This window comes from Rhamphochromis longiceps, linkage group LG18 (genome assembly GCF_057381845.1).
Source record: "Rhamphochromis longiceps isolate RC_006_pf linkage group LG18, R_longiceps_female_GT1.1, whole genome shotgun sequence".
Taxonomy (NCBI): domain Eukaryota; kingdom Metazoa; phylum Chordata; class Actinopteri; order Cichliformes; family Cichlidae; genus Rhamphochromis; species Rhamphochromis longiceps.
This window is the reverse complement of record NC_140574.1, coordinates 9,363,865-9,379,836: the sequence shown is the minus strand read 5'-3', so window position 1 is coordinate 9,379,836 and position 15,972 is coordinate 9,363,865. Positions and strand designations below refer to the sequence as shown.

At 38.8% G+C, this 15,972-nt stretch overlaps 1 protein-coding gene across 1 annotated transcript; it reads left to right on the top strand.

The window, feature by feature from the left end:
* Positions 1 to 434: 434 nt before the first annotated feature.
* On the top strand, positions 435 to 8,703 carry LOC146647699 (SLAM family member 5-like). The gene is made up of 6 exons (XM_085390180.1): positions 435 to 492; positions 4,283 to 4,582; positions 4,670 to 4,945; positions 5,191 to 5,295; positions 6,069 to 6,112; positions 8,117 to 8,703. Exons 1-6 carry the CDS (start codon positions 435 to 437, stop codon positions 8,351 to 8,353), a joined length of 1,020 nt encoding a protein of 339 aa, XP_085246306.1. The 3' UTR covers positions 8,354 to 8,703.
* The last annotated feature ends 7,269 nt before the right edge of the window (positions 8,704 to 15,972 follow it).

The window sequence follows — 15,972 nt, the reverse complement described above, 5'->3', positions numbered from 1 at the left end:
TTCAAGTAACTTAAAGAAGTCCAGACGCTTTTCTTTGCAAGCTCCTTTGACTACGATGACCTGGATGACTGAGAACCTTCACAGACATTTAATGATAAAGTTTTCAGTTTCAGTCACTGCATTAAGCTCTTACTAAAAATGTAATGTTTGTGTTTTCAGTTTTCTAATTTCTGTTGACAGAAACTGTCAATTTCTCAGCAAAGCTCAGAAATTTATAGTAAATTTATATAAATTATGGAACTTTAAAACTGTCTTTTTCGAAGATGGAGGGTAAATGGGACCATCAGTGGCGATAGATCAGTTGAGAAGCGTGAACGAGTCAGAGAAAAAACCTACACAGAAAGTGTAAAACAAAACAGGATGTTCAAACTTCCTGAGTCAAGCTTTACAAGAACTTTGAAAGCTTTACCAGAATTTTGAAGGCACATATCAAGATGCGTTGCATTTTATTTTGGGGCGCAATTTTGTGGATGTATTCATCTGAAACAAAAGGTAAATAGCTAGTTTTTATACTAATATTTAAACTTGTTAATATCCTACAATTTATGTGCCCATCATTCATGCTCCAATCAGTTTAATTTTTAAAGGCATGTATGCTGGTAAATAAAAACCTCCCTCGGGTGCTTTAAACCTAAAGTAAAAAAAAGTAATAGCCTGTTTTTAAAATATAAGCTATTTCTCTTAAAATGTATGGAGCAAAAGCAAAAAGCTATCATGAAAGTAAATACTGAAATAAAGTAAAGATACCTAAGAAGTCTACTTAACACGGTAACAAAGTATTTGTACTTTCTTTCTAGTACGAACTAACAATGTAACAAAGTATTTGTACTTTGTAATTTCAGAGGTCTGCTTTTTAGGTGCTCGTTTGTAAATTTCATTGAGCAGGGCTCTAGACTAACATTTTGCCTCGGTTGCATTAGTGCACTTAACTTTTTTTCTTAGGTGCGCCCAAATATTTCAAACGCATTGCAGAACACCACAGTTTTACATGTTCACCTTTTTTTTTTTTTTGAAAATTGCTGTCCATACAGACAATATTGATTTATAAATGGTTAACTATCAATCTTGTCAACACAAAGTTCTTTATTTGGAGCACAGTTCTACAAGAAAGATAAGTTACTGAAAAAGTGCTTGTGCTTCAAGTGTTTCACCGAGCTGAAATTTAAACTTAAAACATCTCAAGATATATTAAATAAAAAGTAAATCTAAATTAAAAGGACCTCAAAGTGTCTCAAAGGCTTAAAACTGAACATCTTAATATCTGAACAGTTGGATATTTTATGGACGATCCTCCATTGCAGTCACATGCCCCTCAGATGGCCAACCCCCCCCTCCACACACACACCTTTTTTTCCCCAATGTGTCTGTGATGACACCAATAAATGTATGTGGGGTTTACGTTTAAGCCATTTTTCTTGTGAAGAATTATTTCAGACTTGGGGACATTTGGGCAATGTATTTATCCTGGTATATAGTGTGTTTTCTGGATACTAGGCTACTCTGTCCGTCAGCACTTTTGAAAGTACACACACGTAGGCCTAAAGGAATAAAGGAATATCTGTACCATGGCCAATCAGAGAGGTCCTGCCCTTGACTATCTCTGATTGGTTTGACCATGATATGGGCATGTTGTGTATCTGTTGTTGACCACATAGAGACTTTCAGAGTTAAGAAGACTTTAGTTTTTTTAATCGAACGGCTGGTAGCACCGATGCGACGTCAGATTTTTTTAGTTGCACCATTGAGAATTTAGGTTGCGTCGCACTCTAGAGCCCTGCTGAGGAGTGAATCCTCCCTAGGATGTTGATTTAATCTTCATTGGAGCCACAGTATCCTACACTTAAAAAAAATATATAACAAATTTTTATTAGTGCATGGGAGGCCAAGAGTGCAACTTTCAAAGTAACCCTAACTGACCTGGTCTTTGGTTGATATATAAAATAGAGTGAAAGATTGTTGGAACTCCTTTGCTGCTGGTATTTACTAAGAAGACATTGAAGAGCCCATTAGCCCATATATAACGGGGCGATCGTGGCTCAAGAGTTGGGAGTTCGCCTTGTAATCGGAAGGTTGCCAGTTTCGAGCAGTCTCTGTCGTTCACCCGTTGCCTACTGGTGGTGGTCAGAGGGCCGGTGGCGCCAGTGTCCGGCAGCCTCACCTCTGTCAGTGCGCCCCAGGGTGGCTGTAGCTACAATGTAGCTTGCCATCACCAGTGTGTGAATGGGTGGATGACTGGATATGTAAAGCGCTTTGGGGTCCTTAGGGACTAGTAAAACACTATACAAATACAGGGCCATTTTTTGGTGCAGTTTAAACAAATAAACTAAATATATTTTTTTAATTTTAAGGCTAACTTTTTTATTATTTGCCTTATATCTGATCTGGAATCACCAAGAAATATGCTAGGGCTGGGTATCGTCACTGATTTCTAGAATCGATTCGATTCCGATTCACAAGGTCCCGAATCGATTCGATCCACGATTCGATTCGATTCGATTTAAATCTGGGAAATTTTGCCTCAGACAGTCAGAAATATTATAATTCAGATCAGTACATTTACATATTTTTGTATCTATAAAAAGGAAGCTGACACTCGCAAGACTTTATCAAAGGTGTAAGCATCACAGCAGAGGCCTTTGTGTCAAAGTAGCTAAAGATAAAACACAGAAAAACATGAAGGTTTTCCTGGCCTGGGATTTTATAAAAATATTCTGCAGTACATCAAAAACGAAAGAAAACCATTAATCAACATATGAACATTACCTCTGAAGTTACAGCGGTTTTATTACAGACACAGCTAAGCGTTTTGCATTTTGCATAATTTTAAAAAGTTTACATTTGTTCAGTAACCTATTGAACAGCAGAAATTAGGCTTTCTTTTAGGAAGTAAAAGGGAAAAAAACAGCGGTAACAACGGTAGACTTGTGCGTAACAAGCAAGCGAATAATGCAGAAAACAGATTTTTAGACGGGAAACTGTTCTTGAAGTATACAGAGAGAGCTGTGCATGAAGTGTGGTGGAAGCAAAACAGCAAAGTAAGAGGGAGTCCATGACGATGTTTATGTGAAGCGTAGTTTGGATCTTCTTTTGCTGCTGGTTCGGTCAATAATGTTTGGAGAGAGATAAAACTAACAGCTTTAGAATCAGCGCAAAAAGGGCGTAAACACAAAGCTCGGACCCGCCGAAACATCGGAATCAGCGAGCTGTCGGCTTTCAGCCCCGACCGTGTCAGTGCCGTCGAGTGAGAAAGGCGACATCTCACTGATTCTATTCCGTCGGCAGGTCCGAGCTTTGTGTTTACATCTTTGTGCAGAATCTGTGTACCTGCTCTCATTTACTGTTTTAGCTGTTTGGTGGTTCTTGAAATTTTGTGAGGTTTAACCTGAGATTCTGGTGTTTTGGGCAAAATAAATTAATATTAAAAAAATCCTTTCAGGATTTTAATGAATCGATATCACGTAATCCAAGCCAGAATCGATTTTAATCGATTAATCGATTATCAAAACCCACCACTAAAATATACCCTTAAAATCCCAACACACAGAGTCTCTGTGGTGATTGGAATTTTAAGTGTATAACAGTAGGAGATAAGCTGCAGAGAGATGTGTGAGACTCTGCTTACTGGTCCAAACCCTGGTCATGTTTTGATTGGTTTAATATATTTGGTCATATCTCGAGACATGAGAGTTGCACTGTCTGAAGTGAGATTGAAGCTGTATCTCATAAAAGTTTGGGTTTTCCACAAACATAATTTCCTTAGGGATGATTAAAGTATTCTGATTCTGATACTGATTATCTGATGTGTGAAACCCATAATGTTTGGTGGGTGCCACAGACAGCAAGCAGTTAGATGTAAATGGACTGGTTCTTTTATAGCACTTTTCTACTCTGAGAACTCAAAGTGCTTTACACAACTTGCCTCATTTACCCATTCACACCAGCACTTTTTTTCTATGCCCATGTGACTAGACAATAATGAAAATAATCAAATGATAGGGTGGAGCAGTGGGTGGTGTCAGGAGAGGTTGACCAACACAGCTGGTCTCCATCGTTCAATCATGCCTGCCACTGTGTGAGTAGATTACCAAGACCTGACCAAAGTGCTTTGTGAGGTGTGCAAAGAGCAGAAAAGCTCTGGTGAAAAAAGTACTACAAAATAAATATCCACAACACTGCAACAATATTTGTGTCAGGTCTTTTTTGTATTACTGTTGTGTTTGGTTTAACAGAATTGGAGCTGAATGTTCATGATTCTGATACTTTTTGGTTTCTTTTCTTTTAGGGCTCCAACATGTGTTTGTACTGCACGGAAAGGACTTACACTTGGATGTAGAGAAACCTGTTAAACTTGACAAAAAGACTGACTTTTTCTGGAAGTTTAATACCAGTAATTATGTTGGTAAAATCAGTTATAATAAAGAGTCAGTATTGTTTGACAGCTATGAAGTAAGAGCTGATTTTTTTGGCCAAAATTACTCTTTGGTATTGAAAAATGTAAAACACAATGACAGTGGAGATTATACTGCAGTAGTGACTGGGGGAAAAGAGCAAAGGGTAGGTGAAATCAAGGTCATAGTCCAAGGTAGGTTTATTTTTGTCATTTTCATTTCAAATATTGACACAGCATATATCTGTGTTAATTCTATTCACACCTGCTTTTAATTCCCAGATCCAGTGTCTCCAGTTAATCTGACATTGACCTCCAGCAGCTCAGACTCCTGTAACCTGACTGTAACCTGCACTATAGTGGACCTGAACATCAGCCGTACTTTTAGATGTGGTGCTCACAACTGCTCTCTGTTGGAAGAAAATCCCAGCACCACAAACATGCTTCCCTCTCTGATTGTTTACCTGCAGCAAGACACTGTCTTTTGTAATCATAGCAATGAAGTAAGCTGGGAAAATAGCATGATGGTGCTAAAATCTCAATGTGACACGAAGTCAGGTAAGATTAGATGCCAAAGAAATAACGAATGAAAATTTAAAAGATATCCTTTTAAAGATGTCATGCAACAGAACTTTAGTGAAATACAAACTCTAAAAATAAAAATATTTGAAGATTGAGTTTTCTACTCTAGCAAAAAAAAAAAAAACCTGCCATAAATATCTATTATTATTATTTTTTGTATTAATAATATCAACTTAGAATTGTACAGTGCCTTTGTAATCAGTTTTGTTTTTCCTTTACAGGCCACATAGATGCCAACAATACCACTGTGACTGTGTGTGTTGTTGTTGCTGCCATCATCATAATCCTCGTTATAGGTTATATTCATCATCGAACGAAACATAAAAGTAAGTCCAAGCAAGTATTTATCAAGATATTGCAAAAGTAAATAAATAAAAAAATCGTCAAAATACTTGTTGTTGCAAAATACATTGCTTGTTGTTATTAACCCCACAAATGTGGCTTTTCTGTGAAGCACTTTGATGTACCTGAGACTTTTAAATGTGCTATAGAAATAAAATTGAAACTGAAACTGATCCCAACTATGTGTGACCACTGTGTCCATTCCACGCTTTGCCTTGCTGAAATGTGAAATCTACATGCATGTAGAAATTGCAACAACAGCAGAGGGAGATATTTTATTTCAAGCCAACATGAAAATAATTATCTGAAAGCATTTAAATGGACATTATTAATACATTTACACGTGTATACATATATTAAGAACCCTGGAATGTACTTCATCATACCTTTTCCCTCACTACTGACTTTGTTGCTTTAAATATTTTATCTTATTCTGCTGGTACTGCAGCGTTCGCATACAGTAATGAAACTTCTGCATGTGTGTCTTTTTTACACTTTGGAAAGGCGAAGCTTGAAATGGACGCAGTGGACTGGTGTGTCTATTACATGCTCTGCCGTGATATCAGGTTGGAGTGCCATGCCAGGTCTAGTTTATGTGTGAGAATTCAATTATTTTGATAAAATTTGGATATAATGTAACATCAGCTGAAATGACTTAGGAATGCAGAATAATAGAAACCGTCAGTTAAAGCCTGCAAAGAAAAATATAAGTTAAAGCAAATCACTACATATTTATTTATTCATGTCTGACCACCAGATACCAGGGAAACCATTGAAAACACAGTGTATGCAGTTCCTGAGGTAAGTGTGGTAAATGAGATTTGACTTAGGTAGAAGGGTGGGAGGGGGGAGAAGCTGCTGCCTGCGAGTTTGCTGCAGACAGAGGAGAGCTTAAGTTTGACCAGGTATCAAAGCAAATCATTCGTACTGAACTAATAATGTAAATATGACGGTGTATCACAAAAGGTTGATATCAAACTGATCACTTGGTTGCGTTACTTGCTCTTCGAGTGAATCAACAAATGGATAAATAAAAAGCCGAACAGCAATGCTGATTTTTTTAGAGAGTCTTAGCTTGCATTTCATATTTTCAGTTGTTACCCTCCACGGCTAAACAAACTCTCTAAATCGGTTTCAATTGTGTACTGATACACAACAATGGACATAAGGAGCTTCTTTCAAAGAAAAAACTCAGGTAGATGTTATTTTATATATTATGCTTTGTATGTTGTTCAGTATATTTCTATGCAAAACAAGAGGAATTTCAATACACAGCAGTATATTCACAGCTGAAACCAGATATTTACATACACTTTATGGAGAAAACATAATTTTTTTTTACTGTTAAACATCAATTTAGAGTAAACTTTTGTTTTAGATAAATAAATGTTGAAATATCTTTTGAATTAGTTAAATGTCAGAATAAAAAGAGGGAGCTGTCTATTTTAATCACTTTGATCAAATGTAGGAGCACATGTACACTAAGTTTATTGTTAATTAATAAGAAACTCCAGACGATTCGATTCTGAGCTGAAGAAGCTTCTGATAGGTTAGTAGAGTCCATGTGAGTAAACTGGTGGTACAGCTGTGGATGCATATAAGGCAAAACACAAAGCCTGTTTCTGTGACATGGGAAAATCAAGAGATGTCAACCAAAACACCAGGAAAAGAACTGTGGAGCTCCATAAGTGTGGCTCAATTTTGAATACAATTTGGTGCCATTTGCAATTAAGAAATACAGACAGTTTCTCTCTTTACTCTTAAAGTTAACAAATATGTTTTTTATATTTATCAATCTAAAAAAATAAACATTTAGTCTGATTTGATGTTACAATTAAAAAGTGTTTTTATCTGAAGAGTTTGTAAATATCTGGTTTCAACTGTATATTTGATGATGTTGGTGTTTGGCTTGATTGTCAGCACAAAGAGGGAGAGAGAGGAACAGAGAGGGAGAGAGAGAATGACGACAGAACAGAGATGAACAAGAGCAGGTGAGACACACATGTTAGTCAAATGGTTGTTTGACAAAACTCATCAGAACATGTACCTTGTGTTTCTTTTTAGATACCATTTGTTCCTTTTCAAATTCTATATTTATTAAGTTATGCAGGCTTGTTTGCACAACAAGGCTAAATAATTATATAAACTTTTCTCAATCTAAATAGTGGGCTTTGGTAGAATTAAAAAATAAGTGTAGTGCAGGTCTATGATGATTTTTAGTGCTATCATCTAGTTCTGATTCTGGTTCTGTCTTGGTTAAGTCCTAAGTAGTCCTGATTTTGAACTGTTGTAGTCCTGTTTTAATTCCGGATCAGTTCTGGGTCTGGTTGAATTGGGGTTTAGTCCTCGTGTCTTGATACAGGCCCGACTTTGTTCTGCCTTGCTGCTTAATTAAAAAACTAGTTTAAGGTGTCCTGCATATGTATATAGAATAGCATCTGGCTGCAGTTTAAAGACTTTTTTTGTCTCGGTCTTGGTCTCGTCTCAACTTGGTCTTGGTCTTGGTCTCGATACCCTCTGGTCTTGGTCTTTCCAGACTGAACCCAGAGGGTTCAGTCTGGAAAGTAAACCATTTAATCTAAAATGCCTTTCTTCATATAGTTAATGTGTTATCAGATCACTGAATTAGTTTGCCTGTGCTTATAATCTTTTATTGAAAAAAAGAAATTCCTCTCATACTGGTCCCCAAAAGGGAGTCAGCATGAGGAAAAAAAACAAAAACTCCATAACACACAAAGAAAACACAGATATCATGACACCATAACACAATAAATCACAGACAAGGTACATGGGAAAATATTCCAGTGTGAACAGTTGCATCTGGGACGCTGCAATCTCGCGATTGCGCCTCCGGCTGAGCCGATGTCCACATCGGATGGGAGGAAAGCATGGGAGGCGTTGGGTGAGGGCGTATCAGTATCAGTGTACGTGTGTGCATCTGTGTGGGGATGTGTATCCTGTGTTCAGCCTGAGAGAGTGTCCTTTCGACTATTAGGTGAAAATCAACAGTGCGCAGCCTACGCAGGTGGCCTTGTGGAATAGGGCAAGAGAGTCAGTTCGTTCTTGGTATTGTATCTCTGGGAAGAATTGTTGTTGTTCTCCTCGGCATCAACCTTCAAGCATTGTCCAGCTGGCGCCGTCGGGGTGGGGGTGTTGTAAATGTTGTTTTGGGATGAACAAACTGTATCAATTTTACAGTTGTTCTTAATGTCCATCACTGGTCTCCTGTTGTATCATCTGTTTTAGAACCGTGAGCTCCTCCAAGATCTTTCCCATATTGCGTTCAGTAAGAACAGTCTGAGTACTCACAGCTCTTCCCACATTTTCGATAATAGCGGCCAGCCTTGTGGGGTTTTGAAAGGCATTCACCACTTTCTTCAATTTCTGATAAGCCAGGGCCAAGCCAGCTCCGATCAGCAAGAACCCCGTTATCATGGTTCCGAACAGGAAGATGTCTTCAATGTCCTCAATAGACAGTCCAACCAGGCACACGATGTGCCACTTCTGCCACTCGTCCATCGATTATCCAGCAGGGAACGTCCCTCCAGGGCTCTCCCGAACCCAGGCTTCTCGTCGAGAATAGAGTGCCAATTGCATTGACAAATATCCAGTTATAAGAACAAGTGACACAAGCAAATGTCATAGTTTGGTTACTAACTGGACAACTAGAGGAAGGACAGAAAGGCTATTAACTATTAACTGAAACAAACAGCCAAAAAAAAGGCTGTGGCACCCTCCAGCCTTAGAATAACCCACACTTGATTGTTCTATTCAGCTGTCGGAAGCATGGAAAAACATGGAAAAAATAAAAAAGACTCCCCTCACTGGTGAATCACCAGCACAAAGCAAAACTAACAATTTCATCTGAAACTTAAAAGTTAAACAGGGAGGACAGCCAAAAAAACAACAACAACAAAAAAAACCCCCCCCACAGGCCACAAATCCAACCCAGCAGTACCATTACAACATCTTCCCTTCGCCTCCAGGCAGCTGTAGACAGTTTTTCAGTGGAAGAACATGAAATGTAGCATTAATTTGGGCAGCAGGTAGTTTTAAAAGAAAATCTTCTGAAAACAGAGACAACTGTTACTTCAACAGAAGGTTGGTATGGAAGTAAAGAATGAAAGGAAGAGAGACCAGCTGCACCAGACGTTAGAGCATTGTGTGCATATTCTATCCATGTATAAAACAGCTTCAAACCCTTAATTTAGTCTTTCAGTTTGGACCTGATTTGAAATGATCTTTTTCAGAATACAAATCTACAGTGAAGATAACGCTGTTGCCTTGTGATCAAAGTAAGCAGGAGACAAGGTCTGAAGTTATGTGAGTCAGCAAGGACTGTAACTAACCTGAGGTGGGTTAGGAAACAGTTTTATTTCTAGCAAAAATATTTGTGGGTGTCCTTATCTAGAGTGGTCCACCAAGTGGCAGGTGAACTTGGCAGTGTGGGCCCAATGGATAATCCATGAGTGTATTGAGAATGACCTATAGAGTTTGCTAGGATGGGCTTGAGCTGGAATCTGGCTCAATAGATTAAACATCTGGTTAAACAAACTTTATACCTCCCAACGCACAAGATAGTGACAAAGTGGTCTCTTTAGCTGGTTAACTAGATTCGGTGGAGAACTGCTGAGACAGCATCTGATTGAATGTTTCATGAACCAGAGTGTTAGCGAAATTAAAATGACCCCAAAACAGTGACTATCTAGCCTGCCTGGAGTTTAATCATTAGATTTTGCAAGAATGATATACTCCTGTGGCCAGTCTGATGCTTGCCCCCTTCATCCAGTGCCTCCAGTCCTCCAGAGCTATCTTCCCAGCTAATAGTGCATGGTCTAAGATATAGTAATTCCTTTATGTGGAAGACAGACAGTGGGAGAAAAAGACACAATGGTGGAGTTTAGCTTTAGAGCCAAATTACCTCAGCCACAAATTGCTAGTGTAGGTCTGGCTAAGTCTAGTGCTGAGTTGAAGACTCTCCCTAATTCTTGTAAATTATTCTTAGCCTCTGAAGTGCACTTGCAGGTCATTGCACTGTTGATTAAGAATATCTTAAAAGTATGTGTTGAACACATTTTAATAAAATGTATTTGGATAAAAAAAATTATTGTAATTTTCTTTTGCAGTCATGGATACAGGTGATCTTTTGTTAATCACAGTAAAATTCCTGCTTATGTTAATGGCACTATTTACAAATAAAGTCTTTCTATTAAGTCTGAAGCTATCTATAATTTATTTTCCAGGTTATCCGAACAACACCACCCATGGAACAGAGTCCAATCAGTGATACTTCTCCAACATCCACCTATAGCTTTGTGAGACCTCACTCTGGACCCAACAGATCCACTGAGGCCAGAAGCAAAGCTTTGCCCGAGAGCTTGTATGCCCAGGTAGAAATTCATCCCAGATCCTAAAATCTCTTCAGAAAGCTTGAAACCTGGATCCCCCGTAGCCGGTTACCAAGATTACGTGAAGTACCCTCAGAAGGTCTACTCGATGATGTTAATGCAGCACTATGGATGATACCTACAGCCACGCTTACCGAGACTAACAAGCTGATCTACAATACGGCAGCAGTGATCAGTGAGATGCTTGTGAGACTGCTTTGAACAGCACACGAAGGACCTTCATCTGGTGGTTCTTCTTCTCCTTTAGTTTGCACCGAAACACTTTCCCTCTGCTTGGAGTGGATATATAAGATTGTGGGGTGTTTCTGATTACAGACCTTACGTTTCTATGGAGAAACACAAGAGTCACACGCATCGAAATAAAGAATTCTGTGCTTAAATAATGAATTGTGGAATGAATTCTGCATTTGTAAATTCATTTTTTGAATTCCAGTTTAATAAACTGATTTTCAAAATGCTTTTTAAAAACTTCATTTCAAAAACTTTTTTTGAATTCCAATTTAATAAAGTGATTTTCTAAATGCTTTTTAAAATGGCGATTCCACTCCTCATTTCAAAATCCATTTCCCTTTCCTGTTCGCTCAGGAAGTTCTGCATGTGTGTCCATGTCATGTCATTCTTTGGAGAGACAAAGTGTGAAATGGATACACTGGACCAGCATGTCTATTATGCCTTTATGCATTCATAGTTCTTAAAAACTCCATCTTATCATCTCTTGTATTACCTGCATGGGTTGATCATTATTTACACTGGGACCAATAGTTCCGATTAACCACTAGCCAATCAGAATGCTTTGCAGTCCCCCCTGCCTCTATAATCAAGAGCTCAGTCTGATGATGTAGTTGCAGAACATAAATCTGAGGGACTATAAGCGGACTAATGTTGCATAGAAAGTAAATTTGTTTTGTGAAAACTCTGTTTCATATTTTATGTTCTGAGTTAATTAGATCAGGAAAGCAGAGCCATGCTTGACACCGTGTTATTACTGCCAATGTAAGAACAAACTACTTTGTTACAGGTAACAGGTAACAGAGTCTGATAGCACTGCTTCACTATTTCAGCTAATGAGTTTATTGTCATTGGGGAGAGCTTATGATTTATAATAATATACACCAGTTTTACTGCCAACACCTATATGTAAAACCTAAAAACACATGTCAGAGGGTAACTGGGTGGTTTTGAGTCGAGTATAGAGCAATGTTGATGTTAAAATGATACATTTTTTTGGGTGTAAATATGATTCTGTCTTCATTATCCCATATATGACTGTGTTCCTGTGATTTTGACCCTGTATGTCTGCTTCCTGCCTTACAGTAGGTGCGGCCTTTTTTTGTGTAGCTGACTCTTCTCTGCAATTAGTGAGCTGTGCATTGTGGCTGCTTACTCCTGCTTTGTGAAGAGGAGCATATGTTGGTGATTTAACATCACTTTTATGTTTAGTAGCCAACTCTTGTCCTCCTGAAATACAAAGGGACCCCAAATCTTCTCAAAGTGAGCTGCAATCCACTAAAGAAAACCATGGAAGTCCAAATCCTTCTCAGAATTATAAGACAATATGGCAATGCTGATGATGAGCAGAGATGGAGCTGAATCCAAGTCCACTTTGTACAGTGGGGCAAAAAAGTATTTAGTCAGCCACCGATTGTGCAAGTTCCCCCACCTAAAATGATGACAGAGGTCAGTAATTTGCACCAGAGGTACACGTCAACTGTGAGAGACAGAATGTGAAAAAAAAAATCCATGAATTCACATGGTAGGATTTGTAAAGAATTTATTCGTAAATCAGGGTGGCAAATAAGTATTTGGTCAATAACAAAAATACAACTCAGTACTTTGTAACATAACCTTTGTTGGCAATAACAGAGGTCAAACGTTTACTATAGGTCTTTACCAGGTTTGCACACACAGTAGCTGGTATTTTGGCCCATTCATCCATGCAGATCTTCTCGAGAGCAGTGATGTTTTGGGGCTGTCGCCGAGCAACACGGACTTTCAACTCCCGCCACAGATTTTCTATGGGGTTGAGGTCTGGAGACTGGTTAAGCCACTCCAGGACTTTCAAATGCTTCTTACGGAGCCACTCCTTTGTTGCCCGGGCGGTGTGTTTTGGATCATTGTCATGTTGGAAGACCCAGCCGCGTTTCATCTTCAAAGTTCTCACTGATGGAAGGAGGTTTTGGCTCAAAATCTCACGATACATGGCCCCATTCATTCTGTCCTTAACACGGATCAGTCGTCCTGTCCCCTTGGCAGAAAAACAGCCCCATAGCATGATGTTTCCACCAGAGGCGGAGCCAGACATTTGAAACACCCGGGGCTTAGCCCTAAAGGGTAGTATGCATGTGGGATTTTTTTTTTTTTTTTTTTTTTGGGGGGGGGGGGGGTAGAAATGACTGAAAGATTAATAGGCTCTGTTTTGACTTTTGTTCAAAAAAGAATGACTTCATATAGGGAAGAAATATATATCACATGTGCAGGACACCTTAAACTAGTTTTTTAATTAAGCAGCAAGGCAGAACAAAATCGGGGCTGTATCAAGACACAGGGACTAAACCCCGATTCAACCAGACCCAGAACTGATCCGGAATTAAAACAGGACTACAAGAGTTCAAATTCAGGACTACTGAGGACTTAACCAAGACAGAACCAGAATCAGAACTAGATGATAGTAGCACTAAAAATCATCATAGACCTGCACTACACTTATTTTTTTAATTCTACCAAAGTCCACTATTTAGATTGAGAAAAGTTTATATAATTATTTAGCCTTGTTGTGCAAACAAGCCTGCATAACTTAATAAATATAGAATTTGAAAAATAGCAAACCTAAAAAGAAACACTAGGTACTAGATACATGAGTACCTATGATACAGTGATACTTTTGGTAAGCAACCATTTGACTAACATGTGTGTCTCACCTGCTCTTGTTCCATCTCTGTTCTGTCCTCATTCTCCATCTCCCTCTCTGTTCCTCTCTCTCCCTCTTTGTGCTGACAATCATCAAATATACAGTTGAAACCACATATTTATGTACTCTTCAGATCAAAACACAAACACTTTTTTAATTGTAAGATCAAATCAGACTAAATGCTTATTTTTTTAGATTGATAAATATAAAAAACATATTTGTTAACTTTAAGAGTAAAGAGAGAAACTATCTGTATTTCTTAATTGCAAATGGCACCAAATTGTATTCAAAATTGAGCCACATTTATGGAGCTCCACAGTTCTTTTCCTGGTGTTTTGATTGACATCTCTTGATATTCCCATGTCAAAGAAACAGGCTCTGTGTTTTGCCTTATATGCATCCACAGCTGTGCCACCAATTTACTCACATGGACTCTACTAACCTATCAGAAGCTTCTTCAGCTCAGAATGGAATCCTCTGGAGTTTTCTTATTAATTAATAATAAACTTAGTGTATATGTACTCCTAAATTTAATGAAAGTGATAAAAAATAGACAGCTCTGTCTCTCTTTATTCTGACATTTAACTAATTCAAAATATATTTCAATATTTATCTAAAACAAAAGTTTACTCTAAATTGATGTTGTACAGTAAAAATGTTTTATGTTTTCTCCCTAAAGTGTATGTAAATATCTGGTTACAAATGTGAATATCCTGCTGTGTACTGAAATCCCTCTTGTTTTGCATAGAAATATACTGAACAACATACAAAGCATAATATATAAAACAACATTTACCTGAGTTTTTTCTTTGAAAGAACCCTCTAATGTCCATTCTTATATTTCAGTGCATTACTGAAACCGATTTAGTCGGGGAGGGTAAGAACTGAAAATATGAAATAAACACACGTAAGCTAAGACTCTCTAAAAAAAATAGCATTTGTTCGGCTTTTCATTTCGCCATTTGTTGATTCACTTGAAGAGCAAGTAACGTATTATTGGTCAAGTGATCAGTTTGATATCAATCTTTCGTGATGCACCGTCATATTTACATTATTTGTATGGTATGAATGATTGTCTTTGGTACCTGGTCAAACTTAAGCTCTCCTTAGTATGGCTGGCTCCGTTTCTCCAACAGCGCACTCACAGGCAGCAGCTGCCCCGCCCCCTCGCTCAGTTGCTTAGTGCCTGAGCTCGGATCATACCAATATCAGGGGGGATTCACGCACAGTCGTAAATTCCCACAGTGTGCACTATGTGCTTCGAATATTGTGTGTACTTTTTGTTTCATACAGTTGTCAGCCAGGCATCTAACTATGAAAAAATTACACTCCAAAAGACCCCGGGCTTCTGACAAAACAACCCGGGCTTAAGCCCAGTAAGCCACCCCCACGCTCCGCCCCTGGTTTCCACCCCCATGCTTCACAGTAGGTATGGTGTTCTTGGGATGCAACTCAGTATTCTTCGTCCTCCAAATACGACGAGTTGAGTTTATACCAAAAAGTTCTACTTTGGTTTCATCTGACCACATGACATTCTCCCAATCCTCTGCTGTATCATCCATGTGCTCTCTGGCAAACTTCAGACGGGCCTGGACATGCACTGGCTTCAGCAGCGGAACACGTCTGGCACTGCGGGATTTGATTCCCTGCCGTTTTAGTGTGTTACTGATGGTGACCTTTGTTACTTTGGTCCCAGCTCTCTGCAGGTCATTCACCAGGTCCCCCCGTGTGGTTCTGGGATCTTTGCTCATCGTTCTCATGATCATTTTGACCCCACGGGATGAGATCTTGCGTGGAGCCCCAGATCGTGGGAGATTATCAGTGGTCTTGTATGTCTTCCATTTTCTGATGATTGCTCCCACAGTTGATTTCTTCACACCAAGCTGCTTGCCTATTGTAGATTCACTCTTCCCAGTCTGGTGCAGGTCTACAATACTTTTCCTGGTGTCCTTCGAGAGCTCTTTGGTCTTGGCCATGGCAGAGTTTGGAGTCTGACTGTTTGAGGCTGTGGACAGGTGTCTTTTATACAGATGATGAGTTCAAACAGGTGCCATTCATACAGGTAACGAGTGGGGGACAGAAAAGCTTCTTACAGACGACGTTACAGGTCTGTGAGAGCCAGAGATTTTCCATGTTTGAGGTGACCAAATACTTATTTGCCACCCTGATTTACGGATAAATTCTTTACAAATCCTACCATGTGAATTCATGGATTATTTTTTCACATTCTGTCTCTCACAGTTGACGTGTACCTCTGGTGCAAATTACTGACCTCTGTCATCATTTTAAGTGGGGGAACTTGCACAATCGGTGGCTGACTAAATACTTTTTTGCCCCACTGTAAG